Raw genomic sequence first — 21,202 nt, 5'->3', positions numbered from 1 at the left:
ATATATATATATATATATATATATATATATATATATATATATATATATATATATATATATATTTTTTTTTTTTTTTAACAAAGCTCCACACTGTCCGACAACATTCAAAGCTTATATTGTTTTAAAATGAAGCCTTGGCCCTAGATGAGAGCCAGCTTTCTGCAGACAGCTCTGCGGTCCTTAAGAATTCCAGACGTTAATTGTTAATAATTATGTCCTTCACTTCACTACATTTAACTGAAATGAACTTTTAAAGTAACGATGAAAATAAAGAATCACACTAATGTATGGACGGAGAGAGCTGTTTTTCTAGCAGCAGTCACTAGAGGCAGTGAGGGCTGTGGATGTTGTGATCTGTCATGTGCGTCACACACACATATCGCTGCTGATCAGGAAACTAAACGCTTTCATTTTGCGCTGTCTTTTTTTTTCTCGATCTTCGCGGACGTAACCGCTCGCAGAAACTTGTCAACATGGTTAAAGTTTCTTTCAACAAGGCTCTCGCCTTAAAGGATCCGAAGAAGGAAAGTCTCATTACTGGTGTACAGGTACTGTGCTATCAAATCTTGGTATATTTACTTCTGTTGAATTGCGTAACCGCGTTTTAGAAATGTTTGGGTTCGGTATTTTCTCATAATTAAGACTTTTAACCGAAGGGTAGAGCGTTGTGTCCACTTGGTTTTTTATATCACATTGAGAGAAGCATATAAAGTATCGCAAATAAAGTTCAGGTTTGCTCATCAAACTTTGATCAGGTTGAGTGAAAGTGTTATAAAATGGCTGACGGCCCAAAGTTTGTCAAGACGGGTATTCAGACTTATAATCATTAATACCACGGTAAAAAGTCACCTCAGTTCTTTTCAGTTCATTAAACTGATAATACATTGAACTACCTGCCCTTTAATATAAAGAAACGTCTTTGTACACAAAGTAAAAAAACAACAATTCTGTTCAGTGTGTCTGTTTTCTCGTTTATTTATTTATTTTTTATAATATTTGTAATTTATTTTGGTGCCTTTCGTTTATGTGTTTGGGTAATCTAATAAAAAAAATAAAAATAAATTACACAAGCCCCTATGGGTTGTTTACTGATACCAAATGCACTTAGTTAAGCGTTATTAGAGTATTTTGCCAGAAACCTTGGTTACCATAGTACGTTTAGTGTAATAAAATGTTAATAAACGTTTAATTTCCTGGTATTGTTGGGTGTGAGACTGTCTGACAAACTATATTGGGTTGCTTGTTTGTTCATGTTCGTTGGCAGTTAACACAGACTGTGGTTGCTTCACTGGCGTTTTTTTCTTTATTATATTTGTATGACGACAAACAAGCTTTTAACTGATTATTTTTTATTAAAAAAAAAACAAAAAAAAAAAAAACGTAAATACTTGTGACACCAGTGACAACATAATAGAATAGAATTCAAAATGGATGACAGGCTTAACCCATGTATAATGTATGTGGGTTGGCCGCACAAGTTAAAAAGCCAAGACCAAAGCAAGGCTAGACTAGAGATGCAGTACCTCTGATTATTAGGGGCACTTACAAATGTAAAATTGAAATTGAAGCAATAGGTGCATTCCAGCCGACCAAGTGCCCTGGTTGCGGTTTGGTCAGATGGAAGCAGTAAACATGATGGTGTTTCTCTGAATTATACTTTCAGAATAATTCAACTGTGTTTTTCACAGCACACTTTACAAATGCACTGCGCTCACTACGGGGAGACTTCACTGTTATATATGCGAGCGCTTTTCATGGGTTGTGAAAGACAGACGTGTTGAGACATGTTTTATGTGTGCGCTTATCAAACATGTTCATGATTCAGGTAGCTTTGAGCAAAAATGAAAATTGCTCATCCCCGTGCCATTCCAAACCCGTAATACCTTTGCTCATCTTCAGAAAACAAATGAAGATGTTTTTGTTGAAATCTGAGAGCTCTCTGACCATGCACAGACAGCAACGCAAACAAAACCTTCCCAGGTCCAGACACTTCTTTGTGACATCAGTTGCTCAGCTTCAGTTTTGCGAAGCTACATAAATACTTTTTGTGTGCAAGAAAAAAACAAAAATAACTAATTTATTCAACAATTCTTCTCCTCTAAGTTTCTGCCATGACGCACACACAACTCTTTCTCCTCAACGTAATCAATGTGGTAACTATTGAAACGTTGAACAAATTGTTGTTGTTTTTGTTTTTTCTTTGCACACTAAATGTATTCTTGAATTAATTATTACATTTTTGAGTGAACTAACTCTTTATGCTTAGAAATACAAAATATGATTGTTGCTGTTGTTAATTTGTTCCTATGGAAAGGAGCTATATAAACATAAACAAAACCCAGAAAAGAAACCATAGAGCAAAAGACAAGCGCATAGCGTATGTAAATATATTGTGATTTTATCTGTTTTACCGTGGAACCAGGACATGCCTGATTCATGAGGCATTCAAGAAGCATTAAAAGGCTCTAAACTATAATTTCTTGTCAAGGCCATCCAACACTCACCTCCGTGTGTTCAATAAAGGGCTGTGTGGTTACATTAATGAGAGAATGACAAGTAAAACAAAAAACAACAACAAACAAAACACTCTTCTACAGGATATTAAACTAGAATGAATTATTTTGACTATTTGAATGAAATAAGTACAGCACAATAAAACCAGGAGCTCAGAATACATTCAGTGTCTCCTGCATTATAGCTTTGTTGTTAACTGTGTCTGACTTTTTATCATTCTAATAGTCACCTAAATTCCCCTTCTGCTATTCAAATAGAAACTGTTTGATAAACTTTCTCTTTCGTTTCATATTGCACTTAGCGTTGCAGTTATTGTTTGAGTGAAGCAACACTTTTGTAGATTAGAACTTAAAGAGTTTGAATCTTTGTGACTTTTTAAAGAAGTTGATGACACCAAACTGTTTCAACGCCTCTTTAACTGCAAAGCAGAAGGGATGTAGTGTGAATCTCACTTCTTCTTTTCACTCTAAATGTCTTTACTGTCAGTTTATTGAAACATTGTTGAATAAAAGTAATTATTAGCCAGAAGTGAGTACATGTATTGTTGAGTAAGTCATTCAAATGTAATTTTGTAACTGTCGTTTTTCTCTGTAATTTGCCCTGTAGGATCCTGAGGCAGCGGTGTTGGTGCGTTCTCAGTCTAGGGTGTGGTGCTGGTGCTTCTGTCTGGGATTGGCTCTTGTTCTGTCTGGTTTAGTGGGGGGAGGAGCCTACCTGTACAGATACTATGTGCCTGAGGTAAGATGACTGATGTAACCATAGTGATATCAAAACATCACATCATCTAACATGTGTCATCTTGCATTGATGTTCATCTTTGTCTTGTTTAATTTCTATAGCATTTATTTCATAATCAATCTAAGCCTTGGAGCAGTGATTTTCAGCTGGTGCGTTGTGACCCAGAAATGGGTCGCAGATTTTCTCTGAAATGCAAAAGCAACAATAATCGAGCATGGAAAGCAGATGTTATGGAGTGTAGACTGTAGATAGATGGAATTAACAGAGTGAATATTACTGCACTGAGCACACTGGCAAGGTGGAGCATGCAGTTTAGATATATAATCAGGGAAGAGAGTAAGGTTGTTAAATTGACTTTCCTAGATGCAGGAGATTGTGGATGGAAGAGTAGATGAGAGGAAGGATACACACTTCTTCGCCATTGGTTAGTGTAAAGGTAATCCCTTTGGTTTGTAGGCAGAGAACACTGCAGACACAAAGGAAGACAATCACTAGAAGTAATGCTGGACTTCAAAAAGTCAAGTAAGTAGTCCACCTTGAGGTGAGACGAGGTGTGTTTGTAGCAGTATCAGAATTCTGGTGCTGACAATTCTGTGCAAGTGCTTCCCCTACGTCATGGTGGTCAACCTCTTTCTTGGCGCGAAGGACAGTGAGGGTGAGTGTCGACCTGATGCTATACTATATAGATACTACAACCGTCCACCACAGTGCTGGGAGTCCAGGATCTCTCTCACTCTGTACGTGGCTCCATCTTATAGGATTGGTGAAGGGTGTTCCTAAACTGTGCCAAGCTCTGTGGAGACAGAAACAGAAGTATAATATGGTTTATGGATTTATTATGTAGTGTGCAGTTGATAAGCGACCTGTTAAGTTTGTCAGGTGATGGTGAAGGGGCCAGAGTATCCAGGAATAAGCTTCTTGAATGGCAAGCAGATCCTACTGTCTCTGGTGGACTGCCGAACCTGTCCAGACTGAAAAGTTGGAGTTAGATGTCCTCCTGGATCCATTGGTGGCACACTGCCACTGTGAGTGAGTGTCTCAGACCCTTTCAGTCTCTCAGAACCAAAAGTCAACAGATGGGACATGGTTTCCCGGAACCACTGGAACAAAGGAACAAAGGCACCCGAGCATGCACCGGAAGAGAGTGAATCTAATGGAAGGCTGATAAAGGAAACTGGAGCCTAGGAACTGGTTCCAAGAATTCTGGCAGTCATGGCAGAAAGTTTTGTGACAAAAATGTCTGTGTTTTTTTAAAGCTTCATGACTATTAATGTGAGGGCCACTGGACGATAATAAATCAGACATGAGGGTTTCTTGTTCTTGGGTACAGGTATGATGCCAGATTTTTTAAAAGAGGTGGGAACCACAGATGTGGCAAAGGACTCATTAAATATTGGAAGTAAACAAACAATAGTTAATAAGAATTGTAAACACTGGAGACACAAAGGAAGGAAAGAAGTCATGTAAGTAGTCCACTTCGGACCAGACAATGAGGTGAAACGAGGTGGGCTAATGAGTGAGGAGGATGAGCTGCAGGTGTTTGGTCAGAATACTGGTCATGTTGAGCGCTGTTCTTGGCTGAACCTGGCAGTTCTGTAACAGCAAATACATCAAAATCATCTGCCACAAGCCAATATGCAAATGTTTTGCAAGAATACAGCCCTGACTGCATGACATTGAGAGCAAACATGCATGTGTAATAAGAGTAAACAGTGCAAGCCATTTTACATGCTGCTAAGTTCTAAGAAACTTGTCACCAGTATTAGGGAACTACATTAAGTGAACAAATCTAGAGAGAAAGTCGCAAATATTCTTCCAGAAAATGCAGAATCTTTCAGACCGCAGGACAGGTATAGGTCTGTACTCGTCTTAATGCCGCATGTGTTTATAACACACAGGAGGAGCAGGTGTTCGTCTGTGGATTGAATTACTTTGAGGAAGAATATGATTTTGATGAGGAGTTGGAGGTTGAAGCACCGCTGAGGCTGATTGAAGAGAATGTGAGCTTTTTCGAAGACGATGAGGCGGAGCTCATCAAAGTACCGCTTCCTGAGTTTGCAGACGGCGATCCAGCTGGCATCCTGCATGACTTTACCATGGTACAAAAATACACACTGACGCAGACGGTTTTTTTAGAGCATATCCACCATAAACATATTATCAGCCACACCGCTGTATTTGTATCCATTATAAATTAAAACAGGGAAGTTCCTGAGATTATAGGTTACAAAAAGAAGTATCTTGTTTTGTCAAAGAGACTCAAAATTATTGATTTTTCTTTCATGTCAAAAACCATTCAGATATTAAGTAAGGAAAAGGTTCCATGAAGAAATTTTGTAAATGTCTTACTGTAAATATATGAAAACCGATTGATTGATTTGATTGATCCAGGATCAGTTTAAGAAAGAAATTGTAGTATTCTGCAAGGTTGTATTAAATGTATTAAAACTGATAGTAGATACATTTAATGTGACATCGCACACATAAGAGACGTCTTTTAACTTTTTTTTTCAGTTATTGTAATCTCACTGTCACAAATACTAATAATGTAAATATATGATAATTACTGATTTCACTGGTTTTCACTCTCAATCTCTAATCCGTCTAAAATATTGAATTAATTCAAAAATCAGCGGTGTTTCGGTTCGAATAACCCTGTGTGTGATTCTGTGCTGTCAGAAACTGACTGCTTATCTTGACCTAAATCTGGAAAAATGCTACATCATCAACCTGAACACATCTGTTGTCATGCCGCCCAGAGATTTCCAGGAGTTCCTGGCCAACATCAAGGTAAACAGATGCGTTAATAACGGGAGATAAATAAGTGTTGGCGTGGATTTATCTTTCGGCCAAATGCATTTTAGTTAAGTTGATGTTTGTGTGCGTCTTTGCAGGCGGGAATGTATCTTCCCCAGACGTACCTCGTGCGAGAGGAGATGATGATTACAGAGAGGCTGGACAGCACCAGTGATCTGGGTTATTACATCAATAACATGTGCAAAGACAAAGACACGTACAGACTGCAGCGTAGAGAAACCATACTGGGTAAGTTTACACAAACAAACAGACCGTTTGATAGGACTTTGTTTACAGTAAACAGCGTTTACACTATCGCAGTGGATCTTATTTTCATGTTTTAAGCACAACTAACGCTCCTGAATGCTGAATGCGCTCCATTGCAGGTATGCAGAAACGCGAGGCTCTGAACTGCTACAAGATCCGCCATTTTGAAAACAAGTTTGTCGTGGAGACTTTGATCTGCGAGCCATGAAGAACGCGAGTCTTTTACACAACAGCAGATCTTCAGCCCTTCCTTTCATTCAGTAAAAGGTTCTTTCGTTCCCGCTTGATTTTTCATAGGCCTTTTTCACTTTTTTTTTAAAAATCTAAAATGTGAAATTGTCTCATCTGGACAAAGATGTAATTACGTTTGAGTGTATGTGGAATGCGTCTTACGCTTTTTTAAAAACAGACTTAATAAAGGGGAATATTGTGCACAATTGAACAAAAAAGGATTGACAGTAGCCTATATAGACCCCCAATCAGAGGTTGAACTATGTCATTTAATAAATAACTGTTTATTCCCATGAGTTTGCTGGAAAAGTAGTATTTTTTTTTATTTGTTGTATTTAACATTTTCAACGTCTGCTGTATTTAAATTTGATACCATTTCAAAGGTTTCATCAAACTGGTGTGTAATTTGGACCACAATGTTGCAGTTTCACTATTTGAAGTATTTGAATTAGCATTTAATTCGTGTTTTTTAATGTTTAAAATGAACTGAAAAAGCATACACTTTCTTTAAAATTCGTTTTGGTTCTTTGCTGATTTGTATATAAGCAAAACATTTTTCTTTCTTTAGATAAGCTTCATATAAGAAACCAATAAAATCAGAAAAATCATGTGTTGCTTCTTTAAGCTTGTCAGTATACACTACTGTTAAATGTTTGGGCTGTTTTTTTTTAATTAATACTTATTTCCTTCTCAAAAGTGACAGTAAAGACATAACATTACCAACTTTTTATTTCAAATAAATGTAGTTCTTTCTGTTAGCGGCTGAACGTGATGATAAAATATTTAATTATCCCAGATTAATATGCAATGAGTAAGCATTTTGCAGTTTTATTCCCCCGAAATGTAAGCACCGAGGCTGTGTCGCACTTCATCGGCATCGAGAAAGTAATTTACCGATTATTTCAGATTTTTGGCAGGTACGACTCAGGTGATTGTCTCAAAGACTTCCATGAGCAAAAACGGCAGGAAGCGTGTGGGTTGCAAGGGAAGCGTCCTCGACTTCTGAGAAAAAAAAAAACAAAACTTGAGGAACCTGCCCGACAACTGCCAACCAGCAACTTCCTCCTGGCAACACGTCTAGAAGAGCTTATGAGCCCCCTGGTGGTTAAAGCCCATTCTTGCATTGTTAAACTACATCCATATTGAACCCTAAAAAGTTAAACAGAAACACAAGGAACTGATCACAAGCTGCTGACCACAGTAACGCACCTTGAAAATGGCTTTTAAAATTCAATCATGTCTGAGTCCATAACAAAGGCCTGTAAGCTTTTATACTTTTCCCTGGACATCACAAGACCAAAACACGGGTGTCTGAGTTATAACTGAAAAAAATATATATTTTTTTTACAGTGTACTAAATGCAAATGACTGCCAGCTGTGGCCGTAGATTCACTCATTTCATTAAAAAGGCCATTTGAAAAGGGGAAATTTATTTGAAGACACTGGACTGAGGATGTATAAACTTCAGCATTCATAAACAAGATGGCTGACAGTATTTGTGACCTGTAGAGTTTACTCTCAATACAACACCAGTCAGAACCCTGAACAGCTCCTTCAGTGCTGGTTAACCAGCAACGGCTAAAGACAGATGACAATGAGGGCTTCCATCGGAAGAGCAGGAGGTTGAAGGTCTTCTCAATTTCTAAAGGAGCTTCTCATGAGCACAGTCAGACGAAACATACTATTCTTGGTAAGACGAGGAGAGGAAGGCAAGAAAATAAACCAATTAAAAATGGTTGACATTTTGAGAGGGAAGATTACCCCCTTCTGTGAAACCAGATTCAGCTTTCTCCTTCCTATGAAAAAGCAAAAAACAAACAAGCACAAAGCATGGTATACTAGCTATGTCTGCATTTTGTGGTCACAAAATTGGATTTATTTGTACGAGATACAAAAATGTAAACATTGCAAAATAAATAGTTAAAACAAGTGACGCAGGACCTATTTCATGCTCATAATCCCAACATGAACTGATGCACTTGTCTTGCTTGCATTTTCAAGTGCAAAAGCATGATGACAAAACAAAAACCAAAAAAAACAAAAAACAATCTAGGATTCAAGTAACAGAAATGACAGACTAATGATACAAATATACTATTTTACAAGGTAGTGATAATTCCCAATTTTACAAAATGTACACTTATAATATTGACAAATTTCTTAATATTTTGATATGCTGTTATTGGGTATAAGTCCGTGTAGAAGCGCACAGCTCTCAGTACTGCAGTCTTTGTGTTTTTGGATGGGCTATGTGACCTCCATGGCGACTGTGGTCTCTGATAATCCATTAAGAGCCAGTCTCTCTGGTTCATGATTCTCCCTGCAATAGCAATAAACAGATTCATTTACCTTTTTTTTTTTAAACAATAGAGTATTCAGCAAGGATGCATTACAGTCACTATCAATGATTTTTACAATGTTACTTTATGTCATATGTGTTTGTGTGTTATATTTTAAACTTGACTCATAATGACATTTACCGCCACCTGTTGGCAGGTTTAGTTTCTTAAATAAATAAAGAATAATAAAAACATTAAAATATTTTATATTAAGCCGCTGTAGCCTAAATGTTTGTGTGTAATAATTTTTTTGGCCAAATGAAATATTTCTTTAGATACAATGTTTAATGTATACTTGATACTTCCTCATTTAAAAACAAAATTTGCTTTATATAATTTTTTATAAACAAACTTATTTGATTAATTTGATTAATCAAACCATCATATACATTACAATTAATTCTAAAAAAATAGTATTAATTAAAAAAATATATATATATAGAAAAGAAAGGAAAACAACAGTAGGGTGAATAAGAAGCAGCGCTGCATCAGGGTTCAGACCTGGCAATGTCGATGGCACTAGTGGGGGTGACTTTGGGCACCCGGTCCAAACTGCTAGCAACACTAGCCAACTTTAAGGCTGAGGGTGAAGGGGCGCACAGTCGCACACTGTGGTGTGTATGAGCGGGCGACACAGCGCTCACGGTGCTCAGGTGCCCGTGGCCGTGAGGCAGGGACTGAGGGACGGGCAGCTGTGGGCTCGATGCATTCGTCATCCGTACTAAAGAGCCTGACTCACCGCCACCTCCACTCTGAACAGAACGGCTCAGTTTGGCTTGTCTAAAGCTTCCTGCAAAACACAGAACAATCCATTTTAGCAATCAAATATGCTCAATTAAAAAAATTAACTCACTTTTTTAAATACATTTTTTTCAAATTTCATTAATAAATTAAGAATCAACGATTCATTTTAGCAATCATTTGCTTAGCTTTCATTAAAAGTAGGGATTAATAATTTAAAAAATATTTTTAAATTAAAATTAATAATTTAAAAATATTTTTGTTAAATTAATAATTAAGAATCAATAGTCAATTTTATCAATAAAATATGCTCAGATTTCATTAAATTAACCAAAGAACAAAAAGTCCCCAAATAAATTTAGATCTGAATAACAGTTTTGTTTTTTCCCCCCACTAAGTTCTATAAAAATGTAGTTTTAAAATATTTGGACTTAAACATTGCAATAGAACTACTGAGAATTATAGATTGCACTTGCCTGAATTGGGAAGGACGCCGTTGACACTCGCGATCTGGGGCCTGTTTTCATTGTTGGGAGTGTTGACCACAGCAGAGGCAGCAAAGTGTGCACTAGCCGAGTCCAGAGTCTTAGACATGCAGTCAGATGACGCTGTGATCTGTAGAACAAATAGAATGACATCTTTTTTTAGATGGATTCATAATAGCCTAACAGAATGGGACGGTCTGTTATTTGGTGTGTAAACTCACAGGCAGGTGTGTGTGAAGTTCTGGTGCTGTTGAGGTCTGCTGGAGTTCTTGCTGCTGTAACTGTTTGTGCATCTGAACCAGCTGCTGCTGATGGGAGTGAAACTGTTCTTCTGTGAATCCACCTGCATGCGCAAGAATATGAAGCATAATTTGATGCTCTACTAGACATGTAAAGAGCTTTAAACCAACAGTTTCATTCCCCCCCGCTAGTCGGCAGTAAAGTAATTCACTAAGGAAACCATGACCACTAGATTTTTATTTACTGATGCATTTCTTCCTCAGCAAAGATATATTGAATTGCTCAGAAGTGACAGTAAAGACATTTATAAAGTTACTAAAGTTTTATTTAAAATAAATAAAAACTGTTCTTCAATAATTCATGAGGAAAAATTAAGTTAAAAGTTTTGACAACAATACAAGGTTTTTTCAACATAACATTAGAAATGTTTCTGGGGCACCAGGTCAGCATATTTCTAATATTTCTGATTTCTGAGGAGTCATGTGACACTGAAGACAATGACTTCTGCCAATGTAGCTTTGCCATGACAGGAACACAGCGCAAACAGATTCAAGATAAACTATTTACATAAATACACTGATAGGGCAAAACAACTGAATTGACAATTGAAAATGTAGCTGCATCGTTGCAAATTTAGTTTTTAACGTTTTTAACTTGCTCTGCATACAGACTTGGTCCATTAACTAAGCCACGAGAGCTGAGTTTTATGCATAGTGCACTATCATATATCATGGCAGGGCAAAAATAATTCAAATCAACTGGCAAGCCACATTAAAAATGACTGACAGGTTAGATTTGTTGAAAAAGTTACAACTTTGATTGAACTTCTGAATTCTGTTCAGCTCCGATGCCTCACCTGACACGCTGTTAGAGAGTGGCGTCAATGCAACTTTCTCCACCTGCAGAGTCCCTTTCTTGTCCTCACCTCTCGTGTTCTCCTGTAGCGGCCGAGGACGGAAAAACTTCCACCTGCTGGCCTGGATGTCACTCAGGAGCTGAGTCAGTGAGCGCTGAGGGCTTGATCTGGAGCTGTGAGAGTTTGTGTTTGTGTGGACGGGGAGGTCAGGCACAATAGAGTCGGCGGAGGGATAAAACATGTCAGGGTCCAGATGCCTGAGGGCACGGTCCAGATCTGACGAGGTGCGATCCAAAACAACCCTGATGGAATACAACAGAGTGCTTTTAGATTTATACTTTAATCTGAGCTAAAATTCACACCACAATGACACAAACTTCATTACAAGAAACATCATTTTTACAAACGATGAAAGGGGCGAATGAGAAACTGTACAGAATAGTGATATACCTGCCACCTCTGCCCACCCTCCCGTGAGCCACTGCGATGCAGCGTCTGGGCACAGAGAGGGCAGTGAGACAGTTCCGCTGCCACAGCCGGTCCTGACCCGTCTGCTGCCAGTGAGGAGGACAGCTCTGGTCCACCAGTGGCTGAGGACACACACACCACACATTCAACAAATGGCAAAGAAAAGTACCAAAACACCACAGAGCCAAATAAATGCTTCTATGTCATAAAAAAAAAAAAAAAAAAATACAAAATAAAAAAGAGTATACCATAGATTATGACAGCTACATAAAACACTTCATATTTAAAGTGCACTAAGCAAAACACAGTTATTGTCCATGTGCTTTATTTACAGGCCAAGACAAAAACACCCCTTCCTGTCTCACGACCCACATGTTTGAGTGTTCAGAACTGCAAATCAATTTTTTGTGGTTTCAAGAATACATTCAAAACACTGATGCAATTAACATTCACATTAATTTTTAAAAGTTCTCAAACTGAATTTTCTCATCCTTAAATGTTTTAGTGCACTTACAGAAATAATACAAACAAAATCAAATAAAAAATAAAATCATAAAAATACTATTATTATTTCAAATATTTTAGATATTCAAAAATCTCAGTCTATACTACACAACCAAAAAACGCATGTCACATGACCATTCATGTAGGTACAACTACTGATATGTATACATAGTTTATTTGTGTCTATGTGCTTGGTATGGTCAAATGATAAATCTACCTATATACATCTATGGGTACAACAATGAGAGGGATGTTATCGTTTACAAACGTTATGTGTTTTACAATAAAAAAAGCACTAATGTAAACAGGGCCTGTTTATGTATAACTATAAACGTATTTTTTTTAATCCTTATGCAATCTTGGATTTATAATTTTTGATCTTGCATCCTTGTGTTCTCGTTTAAACGATCATCTGTCGAAGTTCAGTTCCAATTAGCCACTGCTATGCTGAGACACAGCAAGAACACAGAGCGTCTCAATTCTCACAAGGATACGCCGTGTCCTCACATCCTTACGAGTTTGTTCTTCCAAGGAAGCTTGACAAGACCGTCTCCATTAAAACACAAGGCCGTTCTCTGCATTCTTGGAATTGAGAAATAACCTTGGACTACAAGGTGTTTAAAAGTTTTTGCAGATAGGTTGAGAACCACTGCTTTAAGCCATTTCATGGCACATTGGAAAAATAACGCAGCTCTGGCACGGTCTACAGAGAGAACTGATGTAAAGCGGGAAACTCACAGCATGGTAACTGCAGCCAGCTTTCCGTCTGAAGGCAAAGACTCCATCAGGATCATTCTCTTCATCCGGCTCTGAAGCTGGAGACTTCAGAGAAAAAAGGGAAGCAAAAGAAATAATGAATGTCTTTTAAGTAAAAGCACTAAACACAACATACTACATGAGCATGTGTAGAAAAACACAAATTGTACACTGACCAATGGGTAATCCTCCTCTCCAGAGCTGTGGAAGTCATATTGTTTAATGTCTGCCTTGTTGATGGTTTGCGGTCGCTCTGGTCGACCAGGCTGGCGAAACGTATCGAGTCTGGGCCTCTTGTTGTACTTTTTATGGGAACGCACAAAGTCAAAGTGAGGCTCAGGCTTGACTGTGAAGGGGTGGAGGTGTTTGGGTCCGGATTTGTGTGACTAAAGGAAAGAGACAAAATAAATACTTTTATCACGACCACTGACTACGTTCAAGCTATTTCTTACACACGGATCTTTCCTTACTTTAATTTTGCTCTCCGTCTTGTGCCGACTGCTCAAGGGTAGGGATATGGGCGCAGGGTAAATGGTTTTCTCTGCCAGAGGTACAGTGACCTCATTCAGAATCTCTCCTGAGAAGTCTCCAATTTGATATCTGAAACACATAAAACATGGAAAAACAAGTGTAAAAACCACTTTGCACTTTTCAAATGATTTAAAAAGCTTAGCGAGACGAGATGAGTCACCTTACACACAACAACCATCCTAGCAGTTAAGTGACACAAAACAGTTTTATTTATACAGCGTATGTAACAACAGAAATCATCTTAAAAGCAGCTTTATATAAAGAACAACGCTCACACACCTTTTCTCAAACACTTCCAGCGTCAGATGCAGCAGCTCGCGTTTGCTCTTTTCTCTCTTCTTGATCATCTCCAGGATGCTCATGGTTCGGCTGAACTCTCTCCTCAGCTTCAGCATCTTCTCATAAGACACTTCGTCATTCTTGCGATTCTGCAGGGAGAAATAGACCCACAGATGGTATGAATTAAAAATTGCGCTGTACGAAACAAATACATTGGGCAAAAATCTGTATTGGTCACCCACTTAACATTAATATGCAGATGTCTTCAAAAAGCTGATATAATAATATTAGTAAAAATCTGAAGCACCATAGGGAGGCCAGTTTGTCACACAAATATATCAAAACTATTTCCATTTGCAAAGTAAAAAACAAGTCCTGTCTGAATGTCCTCTAACGATACTGTTTGAGGAATGCATGACAAAGCACAGAGCACATGCATACCTTCCTAGTCTGCATCTTCTCTGTGCGACGCCTGAAGGCCACGTAAGCATCATTGTTGGTGGAGCCATCCCTCTTCTCCTGCTTGATCTGAGGAATGAGCGATGGGCCCCGGCAGTTCTTCCTCTTCCTTACCCAGTAGTCGTAGACTGACTTCAATAGGTAGTCATCTTCATTTAGCAGCAGCTTGGCTTCCTGAAGAGTGACCAACTACACAATAATGAGAGAGAGAGAGAGAGAGAGATATGTGTAAATGAAAGTGAAAAACTAGGTGAATTTTTGGTGCTGAATAATTTTTAGATCAGTGTGCAGACCAACACAAAAATGTTGGTCTGAGTATAAGTATGGAATAAATTATGCTTAATGTAAATAATAGCTATAATACAATCAAACTGTTAAAATAAGAAAATATAAAGATAAGCGTATAAGACTTCAGGCTAGGACAATGCATACTAGGTTTCCTTGCATTTCCAGTGAGAATAATAGTCAGTGTCAACTACAGTGTGTTTTCTGTGAAGAATTACTGTCTAATTATTTTATTCAATAGTCATATAAACGCTGTGCTTTTCAATGCTTTATTCATTAAATATCAGTTCCCAATAATACATTACAGATGATTGAAATTGATTTCTGAAGGATCGTTTGAAACGGAAGCCTAGGTCTGCTACTCAAAATGTAGCTTTCCCACTACAGGAATAAATTGCATTTTAAAATGTAGTCCAATAGAAAGCAGTTATTTAAAACTGTAATAGCATTTCACAATATTACTGTTTTTACTGCATTTAACTACTGAAAAAACCAGCCTCAATGCAAAAAAAAAAAACATTTAAAAAAGAAAAGGAAAAAAGGTTAAACCATCTTACAGGCCCACAAACCTTTGTACTGCAGTTATTGGTGAAATTAATTTATTTCACCGTTTGCCTTTATGAGATAGTTATTCTCATAATTCAGGTACCATGCTGGCTCGCCACTTAATGCGCTAAGCCCTGCAGCAAAACAAGATAAGAAGCACCGACTTCTTGTTACCTGGTTGGTGCTTGCTTTCTCTAACCGATCCATCATGGTCTCGAACTGCACAGGTTTGAGCTCCATTTTGCGGTTGAGTCTGTTAAGTAAAGTCTCGTCCTCTGAGTCCATATCATAGTCAGGAAGCTCGTTATCCAGACCCAGAGCTGGCAAGGAGTAAAAGATTGAGAGTCACATTCAAATCAAAGTTTATTTGTTTATTTAAATGAATAAATGACAGCCTCCAGTAGGACTATCTTGAGTTTGAAGCTGTGGGACACTCACGCTGGATGTGGATGAGCTGTTTGGGGATGCGGAACTCTCCTTTGTAAAGGCGGTCATAATACGTGATGTTACTCTCAGCCTCTGGGACAGGGATGACCATACTCTCCTTCTTCTCCCTGAACACTTGCTGGGCAGAGATGGCCCTCTGGAGATGGTGCTCCTGAAACACACCGTGAGAGAGAAAGAGAGGATGAGTAAACCTACTCCACAACTCAAATTTGCAAAATTTACACCATTTACGCCAAAGCAGTAAATATTTTGTCACCTCATACATAACACAAAGTATTTCCATTACAAAGTGAGCTCAGTTTGCTAAACTGAAACCGATGTAGCTGGACTCAGCAATAAGAAAAAGTTCAAAACTCGCACAGAGACAGAAATAAGAATTGGGCAAGTACCACTTTTAATGCAGCTGAGAACAGCAACGTGATGAAACCCGCTGCAATGGCTTACAAGGCTCGCAAGCATACAAATGAACTCCAAGTCGTTCCAATGACTTTTGGATTCATAAGAGGCTCGATGTGGTAGACAGTTCAATAATAGAAAGGTGAGCAGTTCATTACCAAGTGGGTGAGCAGAGCAAATGCAATCTGCGGATCATAACTCTTGTACCTTGGCCTGTACAATACGACCTCTTGATCTTGCTTGATCGAGATGGCAAGATGACAGTTCATAACGGTGTTTTAATAAAAGTCACTTCACTTAACAAATAAAATCAATCAAACTCAAGAAACCTAGATTGGCTGCACATCTTTCAAAACAGCCGAAGGTGTCCTGACAGTTATGTCAAAGCATGTACACCAAGTAATACATTCATTTCTGACTGAATGAATAGCATGATGTTGTCTTTGTCAAATAGAGGGTTACTTTTTTCCCCCCAAAACAGTTATTTTATATATAAAAAAAATGAAACTAGAAGTTATAATGTCTATAAAAAAAAAAAAAAAAAAAAAAAAAAAAAAAAAAAAAAAGTTGTCTAATGTTTTAAAAGACAACAGAAAGATATAGGGGGGCTGTTTCTGTTTTATAGTTTTCTTTATGTGAAAACAATAAGGCTTTTGGACTATTACTACTATGTAAAATTACATTTGTTTTTCTTTTTGAGAGAAAAATTGTAAGCAGAAATAATAATACTATCATAATATAGTAATAATACAGTAAATGTTGTGTTAATAAAAAATGTCAATATAAAACTTCTTAAGATATGGTATACACTTACATTATTAAACATATGTTTAATATGTAAACTTATTTACATATGTATATTTAAGTTCAATTAAACTATATTTCACATTTTTATTTGACTTTTCCTTACAACACAGAATATGTGCCATGAAATCGCGTGGCAATATCATGGTACTTTGGTATGTAATATTATACTAAATGATTATCATATTCATATACCAGTGTATTATATAATACTCAAATGTGGGAGCTAGTCGTGCTATTTTGGTGACTAGGGCCCGGTGCTGCAGAAACTAAACATCAGAAGAATCACGTTCGTGCTTCAGAAGCATGCCGTTCAGCTCGTGTATTCCTGTCGTAGCATCCGGAAATCTCAAACGCATTTACGCAAAAAGTCTGACGTCAATGCGCATTCACCGCTAGCAAATGTCTCAAGTAAATAACCTTGCTCACGCCACTAGTGTAAAAGATTTCCCACAACTGCGCAACTGTCGTAAATTTTATACGTAACCTAGAGCATTAGCACGGCGTTTGCGGATCTCTTCGAACAGAGAACATGCTTACGTATTGAAACGTGCGTAAGAGATACGTGAATACCAACACCCTGCTATGCACCTGAACCTCATGAAAAATTATGAATTTAAAATCATTTACATACCGACTCCTCTTCCTTTTCCATCCCGGTCGGCATCTGCGGAACCGCTCGGTTGATGGAGACGCAGTCGGTGAGGTCCGGGAGGTCTTTATTGCGGTAAATCGGCAGCGGTTTGGCGGCGTCTAGCGCTCGCGCGCGGAACGAGAGTTTACTCATTGTTTTCAGCGATCACAAACACACTAAACACGGATCATTCGGTACAAATATACACACGAGCCGACGGTTCTCTCCGCGGCCGCGCTCACTGACGTCCCTCCGATCGAAATCCGGCGGTTAAAGGCATCTCTAAGCGAGTTCTGGTGTTTTTTCACTGGCTTTTTTTTCTCGGCTGGTGTGAAAACATGGCGGACATGATCCCGACAGTCCGCGCGACACTGCCAAAGAGCGTGAGCGGGAGCGCGCGGGTGTCGCTGCGCGCGCACCTCCGACAACACGCGCGTACACGGTATTACGACACGCGGGCACGAGGAGCACATGCGTGCATCGCAGAGCTGTCATATTATACATTAGTAGACAAGGCCTGTTACACATCCCCAGCAATGTGTGTAATGTGTTTTACCTATTCCACGCAGCCAAAGATGACCTACAATCCAAAACCGAACCAAATATTCAAGATTTTGGGCCACAGAATGTTTAGACTGAAAATCCTATAGGCAAGGCCTATTGATCCTTAGTGTATGTTCATTTGGAGAACCCGTGCATTCCTCTCAGTATGGGCCTGCCGATCAAGACTAATGACAAAATGTTACTGTTTTATAAGGAGACAAAGAGAAAACATCAAAGTTTTAGAAAAAACATTAACATAAAGGGCCCATCCTCATCTCTAGATCTGTCAATGTTACATACAAACACAGAGGAACTGTACAGATTTTGCACAAATGAATTTGCCAAAATGTAAAATATTTATGAATTGCATTGCAATGAGATTATGTTAGTATCTTCTTATTCGGGTTAGGCATACTGAATTTAATATGAATGTTGGAAAAAAACTCATTTTCACAGCGTGCAACTTTCAAAAGTCTTCATAGATTTCTTGTCCAGGATGACATTTTGCTGGCTAACAACAGTACAATCTTTTACTTGTTAAATATGGTGTACTCTGAAAAAGGTCTAGTCAATTTACCAATAACGAAAGTGAAGAATATGGCCTGCTTGCTTTACGACATGCGCAAACTCATTCAAATTTCATTAAATTAAAGTAAAATCCATATTTACTATTGCAATGGTTTTTATTGCTGTATTGTCACTATCAGTCAACTAACAACACATATGTGACCTTGGACCACAAAATCTGTCTTATGGTTTTATACATCATCTAAAAGCTGAATAAACATTAAAAATACCTTTACATTTTTTCAAAAGAAGTTCCTACTAATCAAAAAAAAAAACTGTATACATTTAGGGTAGGAAATGTACAAAATAGATTCATGGAACATGATCTGGACTTAATATCTAATGATTTTTTTGCCATAAAGAAAGAGAAAATTATATTTCATTTGACCTATACACGGTATTTTTTGCTCTTGATAAAAATAAAGCCATGATACGTATAACTGGTTCATGGTCCAGGGTCACAAATGTTCAGTTCAAAAGCATTTATTCTGTTTTCGGTGTTTGTATGCGATTATAGCACAAATGATCAAAACATGCTCCACATTTTATTTTTAATATGCTTACTCTGGTTTCGAGTACATACTGTAATCACAGTAGCCTATTCTGTTGACATAAGTTTCCTAAATAAATAACATCCATCCTCCACCGTGTTCGATTTCTGATACTGGAATTGAGATTCATGTGCAGTCTGGTAGCGGTCGGCCAGCCTGCAGAGAGAAAAGTGTAGCACAGGGATCTGCTCGGAAAAAGTTACCTGCTAAGACACAAATCATTTTTAATGAGAGGAACGAGCAGAACTTAGAGCGCAGAGGCAATCCTATAAAAGAGTGGTGAATGTGAGACGGATAAGTGGAGAGTGTCTGAGAGCTGCAGGGGCTGGGTGTTCCTCCGGAGAACATTGCCTGTATTGCTTGCACACACTAGGAACAGTAAATTAATTGAAACATTTATGTTGTGCGCTACTGTTTAAAAGTTTGGGGTGAGTACGTTTTTTTTTAATCTGTTTCAAATAAATGCTGTTCTTTTGAACCGTGTATTAATCAGTTAATATTCACTGTTGAAAATAAATAAACAGCATATGCTGAACAGGCCTTTTTTGAAATACGTGACAGCTGATTTAAACTGGTCCTTATTTAGTCATGAGGAGGTTAAAGCTGGTTATGAGCTGGTCCTCAGCAGGTAGGGTTAAGTTTGTAACCAGGCTGTTTTGGGTCACCATTGACTTCCATAGTAGGAAAAAAATACCATGGAAGTCAATGGTGACCCAAAACAGCCTGGCTATAATTTTTTTCAGACCATACTTAACCAGCATTTGCTGTTTTTCAAACAGGGATCATTATTATTTACTGTTTTTACAAAACTATTAAGTAGTATAACATCTCAATGATTTGTATGATTAGTCCACCAGTGTTTAAAAGAACGATGTTGTAAAATAATACTGCATTTGTGCCTTTTTCATCAAATCAGTTGACTGGTATCACTAGACCTACATCAATGTACTGAACAAAAACACATAACTATGAAACTGAAGGCAAAACATTAGATTGTAACCATCAGTGATTGCAAATAGTATGGAAATATTATTGCCATATATACAAGCAAGCCATACATTTCCTTACATTATCCCCCATTTATATGTATATATATATATATAAGGAAGAGTGGGATGATGAATGTAACTGTAAGTGTTAAAACTAATAATCACTGTCAGGTGTTAATGTGTTGTTTCAAATCTAAAACCAATATTGAATGTTTTTCATTCGTATCCTGATCGTGTTTTTCTCTTGTTCAAGACATTTCACCACTCTCAGAGCTGGTTGTGGCGGTGATGTTTAATCTCAAAACACAATACTCAGTCTCTCAGCAACAATCGCAGGCATTGAGATCTCAGGCGTGAATTGGTGAAAACCGCTGGGATCAGGGTGAAAGGTAAGTAAGTAGCTGATAATAGCATCACAAGTTTCAAAGATAGCCTTTCCACTTTGTCACAAAAGGTCATCTGCCTTTCTTAAATTGCCCCTTTTATCAATGTATGTGTGAACCTTGCCTTTTAGTGCAGTCCGGAGGTGTTTCAGCCTCCCTGTGCTGTGATAGCTACGACGTTCCTCATTACTGCACTGCATATTTTACTCTTCTTTCCCCTCAGGGTCCTGTTCTTCGGGCACGCAGGGTCCTAGACCTTCTATGACAAGTCCTGGGAGTCCTCGGTGTGATGTTCCACGTCGCCAAATAATAACGACAGGAAGGTGGCCAAGTGTCTCGCAGTGTTGTACGAGTAGGAGTTTATTTGAGTCGAACTCCTCCTTTATTTTCTGCAGCCCGTATGAACACTAAGAAGATCCCCTAGGGCAGAGGCAGGTCGGTAGCTTTTTCTAGGACTTAGCAAATCCACATAGCGTGCAAATGAACTAAACACCACCTGAATTATATATTACGAGCTACGCGATTCGCTGAGGGGGAACGGTGAGCCCAGAGGCCTTCGTGATATTGCGATGTGCACGGCCCACCGGCATCACCAGACCCAGTTTCATCTCAGCTCAAGTGTGAAAGTGCATTCACCGTGCAGCGATTTTAGGCGTAATATTGACAGTTTAGTCTGAAAGCGTAGAAAAGTAGCCTAGGATGCTACTTTTATTCAAGATTTATAATATTTTATGTCGCTAAAGCATTGGTAACCTTAATGATATACACATTTACAAACAATTAAAAACACAAATTAACAAAGAACGGGGATTTTCGAGCTTATCTCGACAGAAAAGGGAAGCATGGAGCAAAT

The 21,202-nt window shown here is 38.2% G+C and overlaps 2 protein-coding genes across 3 annotated transcripts; one reads left to right on the top strand and one right to left on the bottom strand.

The window, feature by feature from the left end:
* Nucleotides 1–367: 367 nt before the first annotated feature.
* On the top strand, nucleotides 368–7,154 carry itm2bb (integral membrane protein 2Bb). Its single transcript, XM_043248561.1, has 6 exons — nucleotides 368–548; nucleotides 3,121–3,252; nucleotides 5,151–5,351; nucleotides 5,932–6,042; nucleotides 6,147–6,297; nucleotides 6,435–7,154. Exons 1-6 carry the CDS (start codon nucleotides 474–476, stop codon nucleotides 6,521–6,523), a joined length of 759 nt encoding a protein of 252 aa, XP_043104496.1. The 5' UTR covers nucleotides 368–473; the 3' UTR covers nucleotides 6,524–7,154.
* Nucleotides 6,969–17,718, bottom strand: epc2 (enhancer of polycomb homolog 2 (Drosophila)). 2 transcript variants are annotated; one of them, XM_043248560.1, is made up of 14 exons: nucleotides 17,317–17,718; nucleotides 15,474–15,633; nucleotides 15,210–15,355; nucleotides 14,187–14,393; nucleotides 13,746–13,894; nucleotides 13,406–13,535; nucleotides 13,112–13,321; nucleotides 12,918–13,001; nucleotides 11,658–11,797; nucleotides 11,277–11,509; nucleotides 10,333–10,454; nucleotides 10,103–10,241; nucleotides 9,387–9,675; nucleotides 6,969–8,866 (listed from the first exon to the last, which is right to left on the bottom strand). In XM_043248560.1, the coding sequence occupies exons 1-14, from the start codon at nucleotides 17,467–17,469 to the stop codon at nucleotides 8,794–8,796; spliced, it is 2,235 nt and encodes a 744-aa protein (XP_043104495.1). In that variant the 5' UTR covers nucleotides 17,470–17,718; the 3' UTR covers nucleotides 6,969–8,793. The 2 variants fall into 2 exon arrangements, with proteins under 2 accessions (XP_043104495.1, XP_043104494.1); XM_043248559.1 differs by having other exon boundaries at nucleotides 11,208–11,509; nucleotides 17,317–17,716.
* Nucleotides 17,719–21,202: the final 3,484 nt, after the last annotated feature.

This window comes from Puntigrus tetrazona, chromosome 9 (genome assembly GCF_018831695.1).
Source record: "Puntigrus tetrazona isolate hp1 chromosome 9, ASM1883169v1, whole genome shotgun sequence".
Classification (NCBI taxonomy): Eukaryota; Metazoa; Chordata; class Actinopteri; order Cypriniformes; family Cyprinidae; genus Puntigrus; species Puntigrus tetrazona.
This window is presented reverse-complemented; position numbering and strand designations above follow the sequence as displayed.